The sequence below is a fragment of the Myxocyprinus asiaticus genome, chromosome 50, assembly GCF_019703515.2.
Source record: "Myxocyprinus asiaticus isolate MX2 ecotype Aquarium Trade chromosome 50, UBuf_Myxa_2, whole genome shotgun sequence".
Lineage (NCBI taxonomy): Eukaryota > Metazoa > Chordata > Actinopteri > Cypriniformes > Catostomidae > Myxocyprinus > Myxocyprinus asiaticus.
In genome coordinates, this window is record NC_059393.1 from 13,013,209 (window position 1) to 13,033,610 (window position 20,402).

At 39.2% G+C, this 20,402-nt stretch overlaps 1 protein-coding gene across 4 annotated transcripts in view; it reads left to right on the forward strand.

Annotated features, from left to right (window-relative positions):
- LOC127439275 (AP-3 complex subunit delta-1-like) overlaps positions 1-20,402 on the forward strand; it is a 43,301-nt gene that overhangs the window by 1,626 nt on the left and 21,273 nt on the right. For all 4 annotated transcript variants that reach the window (XM_051695493.1, XM_051695494.1, XM_051695495.1 and 1 more), the window contains exons 2-22: positions 6,108-6,203; positions 6,668-6,748; positions 6,833-6,913; positions 7,032-7,139; positions 7,293-7,422; positions 7,906-8,045; positions 8,146-8,219; positions 8,338-8,387; positions 8,484-8,533; positions 10,424-10,472; positions 11,723-11,868; positions 11,983-12,131; positions 12,735-12,965; positions 13,503-13,734; positions 15,788-15,933; positions 16,121-16,262; positions 16,427-16,498; positions 16,665-16,737; positions 16,866-17,062; positions 17,195-17,268; positions 20,076-20,229. In XM_051695493.1, coding sequence (XP_051551453.1) covers positions 6,108-6,203; positions 6,668-6,748; positions 6,833-6,913; positions 7,032-7,139; positions 7,293-7,422; positions 7,906-8,045; positions 8,146-8,219; positions 8,338-8,387; positions 8,484-8,533; positions 10,424-10,472; positions 11,723-11,868; positions 11,983-12,131; positions 12,735-12,965; positions 13,503-13,734; positions 15,788-15,933; positions 16,121-16,262; positions 16,427-16,498; positions 16,665-16,737; positions 16,866-17,062; positions 17,195-17,268; positions 20,076-20,229 — 2,475 coding nt within the window. The remainder of the gene's footprint in view (positions 1-6,107; positions 6,204-6,667; positions 6,749-6,832; positions 6,914-7,031; positions 7,140-7,292; positions 7,423-7,905; positions 8,046-8,145; positions 8,220-8,337; positions 8,388-8,483; positions 8,534-10,423; positions 10,473-11,722; positions 11,869-11,982; positions 12,132-12,734; positions 12,966-13,502; positions 13,735-15,787; positions 15,934-16,120; positions 16,263-16,426; positions 16,499-16,664; positions 16,738-16,865; positions 17,063-17,194; positions 17,269-20,075; positions 20,230-20,402) is intronic.

A 20,402-nucleotide genomic window follows, 5' to 3' on the forward strand; every position in this document is an offset into this window, starting at 1 on the left:
ATGAAGCCCCAAGCGTGCGATTCGAACATGCTTATGATGCCCAAAACGTTTGAATCGAACATGCATATGATGCACAAAATGTTTGATTCCCACATGCGTGCGATTCCCACATGCTTATGATGCCCCAAAGCGTGCGATTCCCACATGCTTATGATGCCCCAAAGCGTGCGATTAAAACACATGCTTATGATGCCCCAAAGCGTGCGATTAAAACACATGCTTATGATGCCCCAAAGCGTGCGATTAAAACACATGCTTATGATGCCCCAAAGCGTGCGATTAAAACACATGCTTATGATGCCCCAAAGCGTGCGATTAAAACACATGCTTATGATGCCCCAAAGCGTGCGATTAAAACACATGCTTATGATGCCCCAAAGCGTGCGATTAAAACACATGCTTATGATGCCCCAAAGCGTGCGATTAAAACACATGCTTATGATGCCCCAAAGCGTGCGATTAAAACACATGCTTATGATGCCCCAAAGCGTGCGATTAAAACACATGCTTATGATGCCCCAAAGCGTGCGATTCGGACGTGCTTATGATGCCCGAAGCGTGCGATTCGGACGTGCTTATGATGCCCGAAGCGTGCGATTCGGACGTGCTTATGATGCTCAAAAATTTTCTATTAGTATGTTCAAATGTGCATATTATCCTAAAGTTTGATTTGTAAGTTTGAGCACACTTATGATGTTCAAAAATGTTAGATTCGTACATTTGAATGTGCCTATTATCAATTTGTATGTTCAAACTCACTTATAATTCTAAAAAATGTTCGATTCGTTTGTTCAGACGCGCCTATTATCTTAAAAATTGTTCCATTTGTAAGTTTGACTGCGCTTATGATGCTGATAAATGGTCGATTTGTACGTTCAAAAGCACCTGTTATTTTCAAAAGTGTTCAATTTGCATGTTCGAGCGCGCTTATGATGCTCAATGTTTGATTCGCACGTTCGAACGCACCTATGATGCTTAAAGATTTTCAATTCGTCCGTTTTAACCCGCTTATCATACAAAAAATATTCTGTTTGAACATTCCAACCTACCTGCCCAACAGTATTCGATTCCAATGCATGATGCCCAAAATAGTGTCTAGGTAGGCAGCATACTTGGCTTTGTGACACAGCCATTATATTGGACATGACATCACAACTCTCAGTTTGACAACAGCATCTTGGATCAGGATCAATCTTTCCTTGTGATTCTTTTTGTGATATTTGAATTAAATACAGACGAAATGATAAATGAATGAGATGTTCAGATTTACTTTGAGAGCAGGCCTCAGGCTGCCTGGTTACCTATAATGACAAGGCTGAATTTTCTATAGCAATATGCATCATCCTTGCCCCTCCCTTCGGAAAAAGGGAACAAGATGCTCTGACAGTGTGCTCTGACATTTATAATCTGAAAAAGGGTTTCCGCTCGTATCCTGCATTATGGTATTAAAATTCCTTCCCTTTATTTGGTTAAATAAATTCTCAAATTGATTCCAGTTACCAGTTTGCCCTAACCAGAGACATCAGGTCAGTAATTTACATCTTATGTGATGCAATACTTAAACATTGAACACTAATGTCATGTGTTTTTGATGACATTATCGATAAGCCATAGCCATCAAAAGTGTCAGTTTGATGCAGGACGGACCTACCTGGCCAGGCCAGCAGTGTCCGATCTATGGTCAACCTATCTACCCCTACTTCTACTTAGCAAAACAGGTTCCCTGTATAGTTAAAGCATAAGCTGTGAGAGGATTTATTTTGTATTTAAGCAAAAAGGACATTATAACTTATATATACCCAAATGAATCACAATCGAATCAAATCAAATACAAATTGGAATCAAATTAAATCAAGAAATCTGTATCAATACCCAGCCCTATTAAAAACTATTAAATAAAAAAAAAATGTACACTATACATCAATCATAATTGTTCCAATATAAGAGCATAGTCCCAACTAGCTAATCGATACAGAGTGCCTTTACTTGCACACCAGTATGCTGAAAACCACCAAAAATCAGCTTTTCAAAGAAATGCGAAAACGCAAGTACATCTTGTTTACATAAGATTTGAAATTTTTAGATTACACTCTGCTTTTGAAGTTGAAACATAAACCGGAATGCGCACAACGCTATGCCAGCTATGTTAAAAGTGATTAAAAAAGTCTGTCTGGTTCTGCCAAATGTGATTGCCTACTTTCGTTTTAGTGATTATCAAATTAATCGGAACTTTTCACGTTCAATTATCCCAATGTGAAAGATCCTTCAGATGTGCTTGGGACATTATTTGTTTTATCAATGTGTTGGCTGCTTTTACATTACAGTAAATCCAGTGCATGCTCCCTGTGCCCTGTTTAATCTGCACACATCTGGAGTCAGGTATCAGCAAGACTTCGTCAATGTAAGTTGTACTAGCGTACCTAGATACCGTGTCTGTTACCTGGCCAACAGTGGACAGTGCTTTGAAATATTCATACTCTCCTGAATGAACTGTCAGAGTGTGTGTGTGTGTGTGTGTTAACTGGTCTGCTTGCTCTCTGCCTGTGGTTTCATATGAGACCTCTATATTTGTTTTCCACAAGAGGTGGGTGTACTTCCCAAAAGCACTGACCATCTCTCAAAATCTAGTGAGCTGCCTACCTAGACAATTTCGGGTATACTATTGGTGTTCAGATTTTTTTTGGTGAAACTGAATGTTCAGAACATGCATATGATGCCTTAAAATACAGTCTTTGTAGGTAGCTATGTTGGTTTAGCAATGCAGTTTCTGCCTTTTATTTAACCTATAGGGTCATGTGTTTCATTCTTGTTACCTTACTTTCATACTGTGCAGCAACCGGTAATGTCCACAAAATTGCCTAACTTGAGTGTATTTTGTACCAGTAGTGTTTGAATAGGAGGGAAGGATTCTACTCTAACTGTGCTCTCTTGTCTGCCTGAGAAGGACATCGAGTTCATCTTCATACTTCTCAGATGCTTTGCTGAGCTGTTCAAATCCAGCTCTTGGCAAATAACAAATATTTCCCAGCAATGAGCTGAATTTTCCCGTAAAGCAAAGATTTGACGAGAACCACCTGGAGAGCCCTCTTTTACTTCATATTTTCACATCAAAAGATGTGACTAGAAAACCTTACGGAGAACCTCATTTCCATTGCATCTTATTTGAATTCTTACTGGGTTGAAATCAGCCATAATTCTTCATTCATATTAATTTAGTAAAGATGTGACAGGAAAACCTTCTGAAGAACTGGGGCTGGGTGATTAAACGATATCGATATTTATCTAAAAAAAAAATGATATTGATGATAAACCTTTCGATAATTTTCGATATTTCGGCTATGTTCTAAATCTAGATGATCGGATAAGGTACGTGTCGCTAAAAACGCGAACAGTTCGGCAAAGTAATGCACACAAATAGCTAACTGAATCACAGACATGAAATCTGCCTGTTAGGAAGTATAAACAGGCAGCCCTGCTGTCATGGAAACCAATCAGGCTCAGTAGTCACTAGCTAGCAGCTAGCTATCTGGCTAATTTAATATTGTTGTGTACCAAACAAGACAGCACTGACAATCCAATACAACAGCTGTTGACTGCACACAACAACAACTCCGACATCAACACCAATGCTGTTTATTTATGAACTATTTTGTTTAAACTGTTTTTATGATCCATAGCACTGTCACAGGCAAGAAAGTTTTCTTCTTCTGGTGACGTTTTTTGCCGGTTGGCAATCCAGTTTATGGTGCATTACCGCCAACTACCAAGCTGGACAGTGAAACATCACAGTCTTTCAGTGGAGTCAAACTGAAGATAATTTTATCAAATTAATCAAAAAGAGGTCACACACCTTATGTAGGATTAAATCCTAAACTGAGTGTACTTTAAAGGTCGCTTACCCTCTGGAGTTTACTTGTGAACAAACAAGTCAAGTTTAGTTCATTCCTGAGGTCTAACAAACATGTGGAATGCAGTTCTGCCCCCATTAATTACAGTATATGAAATGTAAATCATGATGAATTTCGTTATCGAACGATATGAAAAAAATATTGTGATCGTTTTTTTGGCCATATCGCCCAGCCCTATGAAGAACCATATTTTACCTCATGTTTTCATACTGGGTTGAAATTATTCATAATGCATCGTCTACATTTACATGGATGCCAAAAAGCTGCTGCTTAAGGCTCGAAATTGGTGTATGTGTTTATGTGAGCTGTTTTTGCTTCTTTTCTTTACTCCCGTATACATGCTGCTTGGTCAGAAAGCAGGTTTATACACAGCAACGTAATTTCCCCGCGACACTAGAGTAAATAACAAACATGGGACCCAAGGAAGACTTTTCTTTTTTATTCTCTGTTGATTCGCTTTATATCCAGATATTCCAGAGTTGTTGCTATGTTTGTTTCCTTAACTTTCTGTCACGCTGCAATAGTGGTATTTCCCTCTTACCTCAAACTCCGGGATTTCCCCAATGTACTTGAGCGTATACAGTATGTATGCGAACTTGTGGGACAGTTGATATTTTACAATGGTGTACTGTATAGTTTGTGTATGTGCTTTTCCCACTGACTGTACTCCCAGAAATGTTGAATTATTTCCACGGTGTTGACTGGTTGTTGGGCTCCATTTTCTGACATTAGTTATCCAGTCTGTTAACGCACATGGCACATGCGCTCTCCTCAAAAACCTGTAAGAACGCCGCTTATGCGTTTACACGACCACATAAGCTGCATTCCCCAGGAGAATCCCAGGTATGTGAAATCGCTTTCTCTTAATCCCTTAAATGGCATAAAGAAACCACCATTCACGTTTACATGTTTCAGAACATGGCGTTCTGCAAAAATTCTAGAATAAACCGTTTTCTCAAGTGCATGTAAACGTGGTCATTGATTCGTTTTGTGAAGATGTGATGGGAAAACCTTCCAGAGGATTTTTTTTTTTTTTTACCTCATCTTTTCGCTTTTTATTCCACTTTAGACGTCTTGTTATCCATCTCTCTGTTAAACAAGGGTTTGTGCCCATGTAGAATTTCTCTCTCTCCCTTTCATTTCTTCCCCTCCTCTGTCACTGCTCTGGCTGTCTCATGATTTAAGACACATGACCACCACTCTCACTCCATACAACAGCACTTTGTGTGTGTGTATGTGTGTGCCTGAGATGCACAAAGTCTTTTTTTTTATTTATTTTTTTTTTTATCTTGAATGTCTTTTTATTTTTTGAATAAATTGTCTAACTTGTTTGCAACCATGCAGCCCCCACCCATTTAATGTTACTGGTCATGATATATTGTGGTTTATAAGCTCTTTTAGTCAGTCAGTGATTCCACAAATACTGACCTAGATTTGAGGTGTTTTATTTTAAGATTTTGGGTTGCAACCATCTACTCTAAATTGTGGCTTGTATATAATGTGAAGCACAACTGAAAAATCAAAGCAGTTAAGGATATAATTTATGGCTTTTAAGTCCTGGTGCCTAGATTTCATGGACCATCAGTCTGGTTCTCCTCTGCTCTAACTGCGCCAAAAGGTCTAGAGATGCATCTAGAGAAGCCTTATTTTATGGACCGTAACCGATATCCCAGTTACGGGTCTAAGGGGGGCCTGGGGGGGCCTCTTAGATTTTCCTTGTACCCAACAGAAACTTTCACGCCCCCACCACGGTCAACTGGGGAAAAGACCAAGCCCATACGCCTATGTTTAGTACTTTCGAAACTTGCCGTAGAAAATGCATATAATGTTTGACACCGCTTCCAATACCAACCTAATTAGACTGATACCGGTAATTGAAAAATACTAATTGGGTTCCATACTGATATGGTCACTAATATATCGATAATCCCTAGTTTTTGTAAAGGACAATAATTAGATATGTTTGCTGTTAAAGGGATGTGAATATGAAACCTTTTATTGTGGCATGGAAAACCTCAAATCATTCAAAGTTCTTTATTTTAAAACTCAACATTTCTCTTCTCAGTTGAGGTCAGACAGGGATTTGACAGATATATATGGCAGAGAACAGGAAGCTCAATGATACCCCAGTGTGGAGAGTAGTGTTTGTTTTTATTGTTGGCTCACTCTGTCTAACAGTACGTCCTCTTCCTTCTACAGGCCAAATACATCTCTACATGCATCGATGAGATCAAACAAGAACTCAAACAGGACAACATCGCTGTCAAAGCCAACGCAGTCTGCAAGCTGACATACGTAAGATCCGTTTATAGACACTCTCATAGGTCTGGGTATCGCCAACCACCTCACAATGTGTATCGCATTACATGTCACAATTCAGTATGTCGCAATGCATCATGATATTATAATTGGATCGCAATTGAACTACACCAAACACATGATGGAGACCAAGCATGCCCTTGAGAGAAAGTGTGAACCCTGTGTGTTCATTTTCATTCGCTCTCACGCCTCATAGAAACGGTTCTGATCACCATGAGAACATTGGACCAAGAGTTTGCGCTTATTTAGATTAACTTCTACTTCGTCATTGAACTGTAGGACATGATATGAATACACAAATAGATGAATAAAAACATCAGTACAGGGATCTAAATTATCGATACAATATAGTGTATAAAAATTTTATTGGCATAGTTTCTGATTCTGATTAATGTTATAAATGCTTTCATCTCTTCGTTTATTTGGCACTCTGCTTATAGTTGCAAATGCTGGGCTATGACGTCAGCTGGGCTGCTTTCAACATCGTGGAGGTGATGAGCTCCTCCAAATTCACGTACAAGGTGAGAAACTACATCGAAATAAAATGTTACACTCTTTTAAGACCAGGCCCACAATTTCATGACTATCTTTTCTTTCATTTTCAGCGAATCGGCTATCTTGCAGCATCTCAATGCTTTCATGAGAGCACTGATGTCATCATGCTGACAACTAATCAGATCCGCAAGGTTAGTTTGCCACTTCCTATATATTTTTTGCAGTGCTTGCTAAGGTAAGCATACAATAAGTTGGTTAAACAGATCGTCATATCATATTCATCAAATTTCTCCATTTCTTTTTCATAAGGATCTTAGTAGTCCCAACCAGTACGACACCGGCGTAGCCCTGACTGGCCTTTCCTGCTTTGTGACCCCTGACCTTGCCCGCGACCTGGCCAATGACATCATGACTTTGGTAAAGCCTTCTATAAAAACATAAAGAACTGTAAACGAAGCTTGCAGCAGCAATTGATTGAACAAGCATTCAGATTGTTTACTCTTGGCAAATATTACCATTGTACATATAGCATGGCTCATGTTCACTCTCCTTCACCCCATTCCATTTCAGATGTCCCACACTAAGCCATACATTAGGAAGAAGGCAGTGCTAATCATGTATAAAGTGTTCCTGAAGTACCCTGAATCCCTCCGTCCCGCCTTCCCCCGACTCAAAGAGAAACTGGAGGATCCAGATCCAGGTAAGGGTGCCATATCCTCACCTTATTGTAACTTTCGGGTTTTTACGGTCATGGGAAACCTGGAAATATCAGGAAATGTCAACATTTCCAGGCCTGGAAAAGTCATGGAAATGGAATGAAATCTTTAAAGTCTTGGGAATTTCAATATTATATGTACATTTCTATGGTAATGCTCTGCATGGGGGCCCTGAAAACCAAATACTTCATTGAACCACATGTTGATCTCATTTTTGGTCTTTTTCAGAGACATTTGTACACTAATAAAAATAGCTGTTTGCATCAGTCTATCCAAGAATGAGTATCTGACATACACATGTGAATCCTCCCAACAAAGCTTGATTAAATGATTTTGAATATTCTTGTGCTGTGTTCATAAATGATTGGAAAAGTCATGAAAATCCACTGGAACCTTGTAACTCGCAGAGTTGTCACTAATATTTCAGACTTCCACCTGAGCTCAGTGTTTGATTGTTTGTGTCGCAGGTGTCCAGTCAGCAGCTGTGAACGTCATCTGTGAGCTGGCCAGGAGAAACCCCAAGAACTATCTTTCACTGGCTCCCTTGTTCTTCAAACTTATGACCTCCTCCACCAACAACTGGGTGCTCATTAAGATCATTAAGCTGGTAAGAAAACAGCCCAGCACATGATTGTTTTTTTTGGGGGGGTGGGGGGGGGTGGTATTTGTTATGCCTCCTTTTAATGGGCCATATGTGTTTATTTCAGTTTGGTGCGCTCACTCCCCTGGAGCCTCGTTTGGGAAAGAAGCTAATTGAGCCACTTACAAACCTCATTCACAGGTGAGAACTTTGACACTGAACAAATCCTTGAAAATTTCCAGCTGGCCAAAAATATTGGTGTTTAAAAGTGTTCTTTTTTTTTGTGTGTGTGTGTCCTTTGTCTCATTCACTCTCTCAGCACCTCGGCTATGTCTCTTCTGTATGAGTGCGTCAACACTGTTATAGCAGGTCAGTATTATCTAGTGCCGTGACCCGGTGTTATAGCAAGTGTGAGTTTCTTAACAGTACTGTTGATTTCTGTTCTCTCTTTCTGTTTCACCTCAGTGCTGATCTCACTGTCCTCTGGGATGCCCAATCACAGTGCTAGCATACAGGTGGGCAATTGTCACAAATTATATCAAATGGGTACCCGAACCCTAGTTTAAACCCTAGTTTGAAAAGATTTAGAGAGTTAATAGGCCGAAATTATACCTACTCAGAATTCACTGCAAATATCCGAAAACAGACATTTCAAAATGGCCAAACATCGCCCGATTAATCACCCTGGACAAAGTTTCAGTCTATCACTATACTTATGTTTTCAGAAGGCTCCAGACAAAATTATTTTGGAGCCAAATTGCTGTTTTCAGTTGCCAAATCCCAGAATTGTTCGATTTATATTGTTGTTCAGAAACAAGACAAAAAGCAGAAGAATAGGAAGACAGCTGATAACCCTATATACTAAACTGTGTAAACTGTATAGCTGAGGGCAGATGTTTTCATTCCCCTTTTTTTTTAGTTTTCACACCCCTTTCAGAATTTATACAAATATACAGTTGAAGTCAGAAGTTTACATACCCTTAGGTTGAAATCATTAAAACTAATTTTTTAACCACTCCACAGATTATTAGCAAACTATAGTTTTGGCAAGTGGTTTAGGACATGTACTTTGTGCATGACACGAGTAATTTTTCCAACAATTGTTTACAGACAAATTGTTTCACTTTTAATTGACTATATCACAATTCCAGTGGGTCAGAATTTTACATACACTAAGTTAACCTTTAAGCAGATATATTGAAGCAACATCTCAAGACATCAGCCAGGAAGTTAAATCTTGGTCACCAGTGGTTCTTCCAAATGGACAATGATCCCAAGCATACCTCCAAATTTGTGGCAAAATGGCTTAAGGACAACAAATTCAAGGTATTGGAGTGGCCATCACAAAGCCCTGACCTCAATCCGATAGAAAATGATAGAAAAGGGCAGAACTAAAAAAGCATCTGCAAGCAAGGAGGCCTACAAACCTGACTCAGTTACACCAGTTCTGTCTGGAGGAATGGGCCAAAATTCCAGCAACTTATTGTGAGGAGCTTGTGGAAGGCTACCCAAAACATTTGACCCAAGTTAAACAATTTAAAGGCAATGCTACCAAAGTGTATGTAAACTTCTGACCCACTGGGAATGTGATGAAAGAAATAAAAGCTGAAATAAATCATTCTATCTACCATTATTCTGACATTTCACATTCTTAAAATAAAGTAGTGATCCTAACTGACCTAAGACAGGGAATGCTTTCTACGATTAAATGTCAGGAATTGCGAAAAACTGAGTTTAAATGTATTTGGCTAAGGTGTATGTAAACTTCTGTCTTCAACTATATTAAGCATAATAAAAATAGAATGTTTAAAAATAAATTCTTTGTCTTTATTTACTGTGACCGGATGGTCTAGACACAGAGACTACAAGAGCAGAAATTAAATGAAATCCCAGATGCAGTTTATTGTGCTACTCCAATCCCAATCAGTAATAACCAGGAAATAAAACAAAACAATAGATTTGGTACATAACACGGGTCTTTTTAATTATGAAGAAGCCTGAAATACACCTGGGACTCTTATTTTGAAATGTCTGCGCTCCCAGTTATAAACTGACTGACGGCGATTAGATTTTAAATGATTGTCACAATCATTTATTTTTGGTTGCATTTGTGACCATTTTAGTCGCATTCTGTAGCCCTGAGTCACATCAGCATGATATGCTCCATTTAATTCTTAAAGCTTAATATTTTGCAAATGGGAATGTGGCAAAAGTCCACAAATTGAACTCCCAACACTCAGACTTCATCTTTTATGTAGTTGAAGTTGCCAGAAAGTCCTTGGATTGCTAACAAGCACCTAATCCACCTTGACTATGTAATCTGGAGTGGAAAGGTTTGAAATATGGTAGTAATGGCTTGTATACTTGTGTCTCTCTCTTTCCTATTTCTACTCTCACATCTGCAGCTATGTGTGCAGAAACTGCGAATCCTGATTGAAGACTCGGACCAGAACTGTGAGCCTTCTGTCAATGCCTGCAGTGTGTCATTCTCTCATTGTCTGTGTGTTTCTGAGTACCCCCCCTGTAGATGACCCTGTAGATGGAGTCCATGTAGATCTCCATCCTGGATAACTCAAAGAAACCTCAGTGTTACAATATGGAATTGGCAAGAGATCTTGAGGAACTTCCAGACCCTCTAAGGGCTTTCTAAAATTACCCTCATTGCACATTGGAGTGTCTTATATTTTAAGACCTGTGCATAAGAAAATCTGAGTTATGGTGCAAGAGTTCCGAGTTATCAGTGTCCCAGTGAGAGCTGGCTGTAGAGTAGCTCTGTGAATCCTGGACTGCCTTGTTTTGTTTTTCAAAAACCACAGAGTTCCCTTGCAGAACCTTCTATTAATCCTGAAGCCCCTTGATTTCTTTAAATAGACTAGTGTGTTTATACATTTTGGTATGGCAGTGATGAAGCTAGACAGTGAGGACTAATCCTGCTGTTCTATTGGGCCAAGACCACAGAACTGTGGCTCAAAATGTTTTGTAATTAGAATTGGTCTACAACTGGTTTCATGACCATTTAATACAATATACAATTAACTGGTTCTGACTAATACAATTACCTTAAAGAATTTGGCAAGGAGTCAAACAAAACTGAAGTCCTTTGTGGGGGTGTGTGTTTGTGAGTGTGTTTGCGGGGTGAATTCTTGTGTGTTTGTTGTCCTTCATGTTTGTGTTTTCTTTACCCATTGTCTTGTGATTTATTTTGTTCTCTATGTCTTAATTTGCTGTGGACTTGCAACAATTTTGTCATTATTAATAAATGGTATAAATAGCAGGGCTGTGTAAAAATATAAAATTTTTGAATCTTCTTTTGAGCAATTCAATTTAAATATTCCCATATGAATAAAAATTGGTATCAAATCGAGACCTTGTTAATTGGATTCTACTCGAGAAATCACTGCCGATACCCAACCCTAATAAATAATGTTTAAATTGGTTACATTTTGATTTCTTTAGCATTCTCTAAGCCAACATTGTAGAATCAGAATTCATATTTCATTACTATCGTATTGGCATATATTGTCAGATTGCAACAAGCTGAATGAAGATTGCATAAAACCTAAAAAAAAACCTCTAGTTAACAGTAAATAGAAGAATTGCAATATAGTTTCAACTTTGCTAGGCAGTTAGTGATCATCTCCGTTGGTGTACAGAGAGACTGTCCGTCATTGCATGAATCGCTTAGGCGCTGTGGTGTGTTGCAGTGAAGTACTTGGGTCTGCTGGCCATGTCCAAGATCCTGAAGACCCATCCCAAGTCTGTGCAGTCACACAAGGACCTGATCCTGCAATGTCTGGACGACAAAGATGAGTCTATTCGTCTAAGAGCCCTGGATCTGCTCTACGGCATGGTGCGTTCAGCATCTTCAACAACATTTTTATTTAATTAACATTCCTGTAGATGTCAAGTCGTAATATCCAAATGTAATGCTGCATTTAACATGATGGTAAATGTGTGTAACTAGGTGTCGAAGAAGAACTTGATGGAGATAGTGAAGAAACTGATGCTGCATGTGGACAAAGCCGAGGGAACCACTTACAGAGACGAATTGCTCACCAAGATTATCGACATCTGCAGCCAGAGCAACTACCAGTACATCACCAACTTTGAGTGGTAAGACTAGCCAGCAAAGTATGTCATAATCACACCAAGGACTGCTACTGCTAGAATATATTCGCACGCTGTTTTGAGCATGTAAGACATGCTGCTGCAGCATAATTAGGCATACATACAATTGCCGTAAACAGGTCTAGACCGGTGGTGCTGGGGAGGAGGAGGGTTTGGGAGAGAACTCTCATAGCATACTGCAGTAAAACCAGCTTAACTGCAAACAACTGAGACAATTTAAATGTTATACAAACTATCAGCATGCACCATGTAGAGTTTCGTGACTAAACTTATAATAATTTCATTGTGTTAGCATTGTGAACATACTAGCGAAAGTCACTTTGGATAAAAGTGTCTTCTATGTGACTAATAATAATGCCAGCTTCAAAAAATGTATCTGAACTGAGAAAATGGACTTGAATTTTCCTTTGCTATGTTTGACCTTTAAGGGTTTTGTAATGGCCGACAATTCTATTCATGTGCACAGTTATCGGTCCCTAATCTCAAAATGGCCAAATATCGCTAGTCTTATGTTATTCATGTACAATATGAGAATTGTTTTATTGTCTGAGTCTGAAAGTCTAGAAATCAACCTCATGTGTCTTCCAGGTACATCAGTATTCTGGTGGAGTTGACTCGTCTGGAGGGCACAAGGCACGGTCACCTGATTGCCTCGCAGATGCTGGATGTCGCCATCCGTGTAAAAGCAATCCGAGGCTTTGCCGTTGCTCAAATGGCGACTCTGCTGGACAATGCACATCTGCTGACTGGCAACACACAGCGAAATGGCATCTGTGAGGTTCTCTACGCTGCTGCATGGATCTGCGGAGAGTTTTCAGAGTAGGTGTTGGTGTAGCCTAGTGGTTTAAAATCTGGACTGGAAAGGTTGAAGGTTCAAACCCAGGGTTTGTTCACTCTGTACACAAATACTACTTAGAGTTGGTAGTTATAATAATGACATTGGCAAAACGTGAAATTTTGCTTATGTCCATCATAACATTTTGCCACAGCAATGTACTTAAAAGGTGCAGGATATAAGCAAAAAGCATTTTACGCATTAATGCATAATCCGTGTTCAATACATAATGAATGTCACATTTACTTTGAGTAAAGGTGAGCGAAAAGGATTGTATTTGGACAAACCTCCAATATTTTGCACTACTATAATGTTACATATGCATTGTGTACTGAACAACAAAGAAGAACTACATATGGATTTTTATCTACTTACGGTTGTGGTTTGGATCATGTTAACATTAGATTTTATGTGTTTGTTGCTGTTCAGACTATTTAAAACAAAACAGATTTTAGTAAAATGCACTAAACAAATCTGAAAAATGCCACTGAACAGCATGCTGAAGTAAATATTCCTTGCAGGCATTTGGAAGATCCCATGCAGACATTGGAGGCCATGTTGAGACCCAAAGTGGCCACACTCCCTGGTCATATTCAGGCAGTGTACGTACAGAACGCTGCAAAGCTGTTTGCTACCGTGCTGCAAAAACACGAAGGGGAGTCGGACAGCCAGGTTGCGCAGGAGACGAGCCAACTTCTCATAGACAGACTGCCACTGTTCGTCCAGAGTGCTAACCTGGAAGTGCAGGAGAGGGTAAGGAGAGGTCACATACAGAAGTTCTGTTCTGAAACCTAGGGAACTGCCTACATAGACAGGATCATTTTAGGCATCATTTACAGTATATTCTCCTAACATAGTATAACAGTAGACAGCAAAATTATGTAGACTGATAAGATACCTCATTAAGTCTAAAGGCCCAGGATCTGGACTGCCTCACACCTGATCGACCGTGTTGCCTTTGTTAAGTATACTTTTCTGACCGTGAATGAATAGGAACGTGTTTGACGCATGCACACTACAACTGCATGTGGCACTCTTTAAGTACAGTCAGTGGCCAGCGCACGCGCAGATGAGTCAAGAATGTATAGGCGGCGTGAGGTCAAGCCGCTCGGCTATGCTGATGACACAATTTGCGTCGCACATAATGTGCACGGAGCATTCTGAAACACGCACACCCTAAGTATACTTTGGCCTTAAGGTTGCATCACGTGTATCCTTCATGGTAAAAGGCAATCTAGGAAGGAATTGCAACAATTTAAGTGAACATTTTAATCTAAAAGCGAAATGTTGATTATTAATATAAAATAACTGAGTGTTGATATTTAATCTTTTTTAAAATGCACTGTTTCACCCAATATGTGTGTGCTATGTATTTTTTCTATTTTTAGTTTAACGCTGTTACCTGTGCAACATGATATCATCTTACAAATATTTGTGTGCGCTATGTATTTTTTGCCCTTTTTGGAGTTTCACGCTGTTAGCTTAGCCATATCCTAACATCTTACTAATACTTGTGTGTGCTATGTATATTTTGCGCTTTTTAGAGTTTCATACTGTTAACTTAGCAACATGCTAACATCTTGCAGTATTTGTATGCGCTATGTATTTTTTACGTTTTTTAGTTTTGAGCAGTTAGCTTAGCAACATCTTACCATCTTAACAATATTTATGAGGGTTATGTATTTTTTGCGCTTTTTAATTTCGAGCTGTTAGCTTAGCAGCATCATGGCATCTTTCCAATATTTGTGTGGGCTATGTATTTTTAATATTTTAGTTTCAAAAAGTCTTACCATCTTAATATTTGTGAGGGTTATGTATTTTTTGCACTTTTTAGTTTCAAGCTGTTAGCTTAGGGACATTCTAACATATTACTAATACTTGTGTGAGCTAAATATTTTTTGTGCTTTTTAGAGTTTCATACTGTTAGCTTAGCAACATGCTAATATCTTGCAATATGTGTATGTGCTATGTATTTTTTGCGCTTTTTTGGTTTTGAGCTGTTAGTTTAGCAACATCCTAGAATCTTACAAGTATTTGTGTGCGCTATTTATTTTTTGAGATTTTTATTTTCATGCTGTAAGCTTACCAATATGCTAATATCTTACCAATATTTGTGTGCTCTGTATTTTTTGCACTTTTTAGTTTCAAGCTGTTAGCTTAGCATCATGCTAATATCTTACCATAGTCCCTTAAAGAGAAGTCGGGTAACTCGGCAGTCATGTTTGTAACATTCATAAGAACATCACCGAAATGCCCAAAATGGTTGGCCAAGTTTTTGAACAAATAACGTATTTCAAATCAGCAGGAAAATCTGACAACAATCGTATCATAAATTGTGCTTCTTCAGCTCAAAAAAACAAAAATTTTCAGACTTGTCCAGCTAATGCGCATGCATGTTCTCGATGAAAGCTTACAAGCAAAGTCTCTATTAAAAAGTTGATTGGCTCTTAACTGTAAGGCAGGACTGCCATTTCTAGAGCTGCCATATTCAGCTCTACGATTTCTCCCATTCATAAGTATACCAGTGTCTTTGGTCTTACTCTGTTGAAATCAACTACAAGTCTTCATTTCTTGTTTGTGTGGGGCAAAAAGCATATCATATCTGTCACTTATGAGGTTCCATATTGGTTATGGTGCTGCAATTAGAATGAAAGGCAACTTAATATTTTTAAAACAAAGCTACTCACAGTCAACAATTTTTTTGTGACTCTTTGCAGCATTTACTCATATTGACATCATGGCATGAGTCATTTCACACAGACACTGATATGTAAACTGCAGCACTAACTGTAACATTCCCCTGCAGGCGTCCTGCATCCTGCAGCTGGTGAAGTACATCCAGAAGCTGCAGCAGAAAAATGTAGAGGTTGCAGAGGAAGTGACGGCTCTCTTTGCTGGAGAGCTCAACCCCGTGGCCCCCAAGGCCCAGAAGAAAGTGCCTATACCACAAGGGTAAGTTTGTTTTTAAACAGTAATGGTAAGGGTTAGATCAAAAATGTAATCCAGTCATTCTCTACTCACCCTCATTTTTTTCTTTTTAGTAGGTTTGATAAAAGAATACATAAAAGGTTTATTCATGACATCATTCCATTCAAAATGTTCAGTGATCATAATTCAACATGATTTCCCCCCCCCACAGTCTGGATCTGGATGCCTGGATCAATGAGCCTCCATCAGAGAGCGAGTCTGAGGATGAGAAACCCAAAGCCGTGTTTGCTAAAGAAGAACCCAAGCATTCCAGAACAAAACACACTGAGGTGGATGAGAAGGAGCTGGCCAGAGTGCGTTTTAGCACACACATACACACTCACTTTATAACTTGCATCCTTACTGATATCGATATGGATTTAGAAGTCAAAACGTCCACCAGCAAATGTGATGTAGTTTTATTCGTGCTTTGCCCATATCTGTTTGCCATGCTGATTTTAATGTTGATTTTAAACAGAGGAGGGAAGTCAGGAAGCAGGAACAGGCCAACAACCCATTCTACATCAAAGCCTCTCCATCATCTCAGAAGGTATGTAGTCAGTCATGATTTCTATGATCAAATGATCTATAGACCAGAATGCATTTCTAAATGCCGGAATACTTGCAGTTGCCTTTTGTTTGGCAATATGTGTTTTTGGTTTGAACTGTCTTGAAAGAGTTCTGTAAGAGCCTGTAGATGTTCCCGCAAATTGCAGGTGTATGATGCGCCAGGTGTTGAACACATTCCAGTGGTGCAGATTGACCTTAGCGTGCCTCTCAAAGTCCCAGGTGAGCAAATCTACAATCCTTTTGAACTTCGACTGAATCCACATTAGCTTCAACTGCATGGTTTTGAGCAAGGCTCAATAAAATCTGTTCTTCCATCTCATTATCTTCATTTGCTCCATCTTACTCAGGGATGCCCATGTCAGACCAGTACGTAAAGCTGGAGGAGGAGCGCCGGCAGAAGGCAAAGGCAGAGAGGAAGAAGAAAGAGAAGAAGAAAAAGAGAGAGAAGCGAGGCAAAGAGAGGAAGGCAGATTCAGGTCCTGAGAGTGAGGAAGATATCGCGCCTGCTCACCAGGTGGACATAGTCACAGAGGAAATGCCAGAGGTGGGTTACAGTACATGTTAGAGACACATGTTAGAGTACATGTTTTTTTTTTTCTTCACATTTTGGCGATGTTATGAATTTTATCTACAGATAAGAATCATTTTCATGCAATGTTGGTGTTTCTTTTCACAGAATGCCTTACCAAGTGACGATGATGACAAAGATCCCAATGACCCTCACAAAGCTCTGGACATCGATCTTGACAAGTATGTGCTGTATTTTACTATCTTCAATTTATATATGTGCAGTCTGTACCTGAATCTACCAGGTAATTTTCGGCTTGTCATAGACATCTATGAATTAAGTTAGTTTGGTCCATAGTAGTTTTGAGTTTGTCATGAATAATAGTGCAATGCACTGAAAATTCGGCCACCAAAAATGCCATAAAATGTAGTACTGGTATTAAAATGTAATGTTACTATAATAAATCTTTTTACAATTCACATTAACTTTGACAATGAGAGAAAACAGCATGCAAGTGAAATGATCCAATTTGAACTGAATTTAACCCTCAGATTTTTCCTAGCTAAGTACTAAGTGGCACATGCATTTTACTCCTTTCGAATTTGACATTTGGGATAAAATGAATGTATGAATACACAATTAAAATGAAATAAAATTCATGCTATATAATAATATGATTATTAAACAGTCTGCATGTGTTGCATGCTTCAAAGTGAATGTGTGAAGCTGGTCGATCATACACTGACAACATGCTCTGTGTGTAGTAGATGACCGAGAGCAGAGCACTCATTTAGTTTGAAGCGTGCAGCACATGCAGCCTATATATTTTATTAAATCGAAGCCTTTTTCGGTTTAATAAGCCCATTAGGCCGTAAAGCGAACCGTTATCTGTGTGAAGCTGTCATCAAAAACACACAAACTGAAATGGCTTCACTCGGATTTCCACCAAAATAAAAGTTTACTTTGTGGATATAAATGGCTCTTGTCATGTGAATATATATTGCACCACTCATGTAAAACTTTTTCACATGAAATCAAGATGGTCTGCACTTTCATTTGTAATTAACAACTCTGTGTAAAGAAAAATACATTAAGAAATCTTTATAGACCCTTCAAATTTCAAACTAAATTTCAGTCACAACTGTAAACGATGGGATTTTAAATGCCAGCTGACGATGACCCTTTATGTGTTAAGATTTTTGAGTAGAAATCCAGATGGACATTGAGAGCTACTGCACAACAGTCTTGCTGAAGTCTATGTTGTATGTATTGTCAGAATTTAAATGTGACTGAAAATTCAGTTTGCATTTATATTTCCCAGCTTTTTGCACACAATGTGTGACAATTGAAGGTAGAACGTAGTTTAATTTATAAAGTTTTTCAAACTGGGTTTCAGAATTGATATCGTTTTTACAACCTGGGATTTCGACCCAGTGTCAAATATTTCAAAGTATTTACATATTTGGCCAAAAATTTCCATATCAGTGCACAGGCGCATGCACCTGCTGTTTACTGCTAAAAGAACACAACAAAGCAATCGTAGTGTGCGTGCATTGTACACATCCATATCGACTCGCAGTCAAAAGAGTATGCTTTGAAACCCTAGCGCTCGACCATGCGCAAGATATAGAGGCATGTGGAAAAACAGTATTCCATAGCCTTTAGTCCTTGTAAGCCTAATCGGTAAACTCACAACCTTTATCTTTGTTTTACTCCATTGTCTGGTCCAAAACACTTTCTACTTTGAAAACAAGAACTACCACTTCACTTTCAGTATCCTGAGCAGAAGGAATCATGCCATCGCCAGTTTATCCCCCCAGTTATTGTTTTCAATTTCATGCTTTTTGCCACTGTCATTACTTGAACCGCCTTTAGCAGATGCTGAATGATTAGACCACAATCCCGTCCACACAACGATTACAGCATCATCTTATAAAACCAACTGAGCAAAACAAGGATGCTATTAGTGGCCTTTTATCTTTTGCATCTCTTGAGTCTATCTGGTATCCAGCTCCTACTCCAGGAACTTTCTCTTGTACTGTACCTTCTCCACTCACTTGCACTCTGCTGTCTGCTTCTCTCTTACTTCATCTCTCTCTCCCTCATGCACGCACACATCTCTGCTCTCCTGAAAGTCTGCTCTCTGGTGCTAGCTCGAGGTGAGTACTTCCTATGGTCGCATGACCCAACGGACCCGGTCATCTGCCCAATTACTAGCTCCTGTTACTCCCCTTCACCCAGCACTTGCAGTTGGTCGCTATTGAAAGGTTGTAGACTAATATTCATAAAGAAGACATAATGCATGACGGATCAGCTCATCTGCCGATTGGGCCATGGCTCATATTGCTGTGATATTAGCATTCAACAGCCTTGCCTGGCTTCAGCCTGGTGCCATTTGTTCTCAATCTCGGTCCTGGAGTACCCCCAACACGGTTAGATTAGGGAGACATCCAAAATGGACAGTGTTGGGGTCCTCAAGGACCTGGATTGAGAACCACTGCCTTAAACACCTGGGTGCAGATTCAGTTTTTGTGTTCCCGCAGTTGTTTTTTAGCTTTACTATATAGGAGCAGTCTGCAAGGTTCACATCAGGTCTGAATTTCCTTTAAAAGATTTAAATAATAATAATTAAACAAGCACAACCAGATTTTGCAACCAAATGATCTCCTGCACAGTCCAAAGTATCATACTTTAATGCTAAACCATTAATTCAGTCCAAATGCAGACATTCAAGAACCGGTAATTTAACGTGATTAATTTGGTGGTTTTTGTAATTATTTTTTTATTGAACCAAAAAATGACTACTTCACCCCCCCCCCCAAGCACAGTTTGAATAGTTTTGGAGCAATTGTGAATATTCTGTACTTTGCTGTTGGGTACTTGCATCTGACTTGTTGCGAACAGGCCTTTTGGACTTGGTTTTGACCACCGAATGTTAAGTAAGCCAAAGTCTTTCCCTGTTCCCATTTGAATGTCTCCTGGTTGTCTCGCTCTCTCTCTCTCCCCCTCTGTTCATCTAATCTCACTTGCTTTGTCTTACTCTTTCCAGGCCACTTGCAGACAACGAGAAGCTTCCTGTGAGAACTCACCGTCCAGAGGTGCTGAAGAGCCCTGCAGATGACAGAGACAGTGAGAGCTTCCCACTGGAGACCAAGAAGAAGAGCAGTAAGGAGAAGAAAGAAAAGAAGGATAAGGACAGGAAGGTGAGGCAGTCAGTAGAGGGCGGTGTTTATTTGCAAGTCACTTTGGTAAGAAAAAAAGTGTTCATTATATAAGTATATAATTTTATTTTTTTTACATAAATATAGTTGTGAGTATGCTTTCGACAAAAAATCTAAATTGCAACTGCAGTGCATTGAACTCGGCATAACTTGAG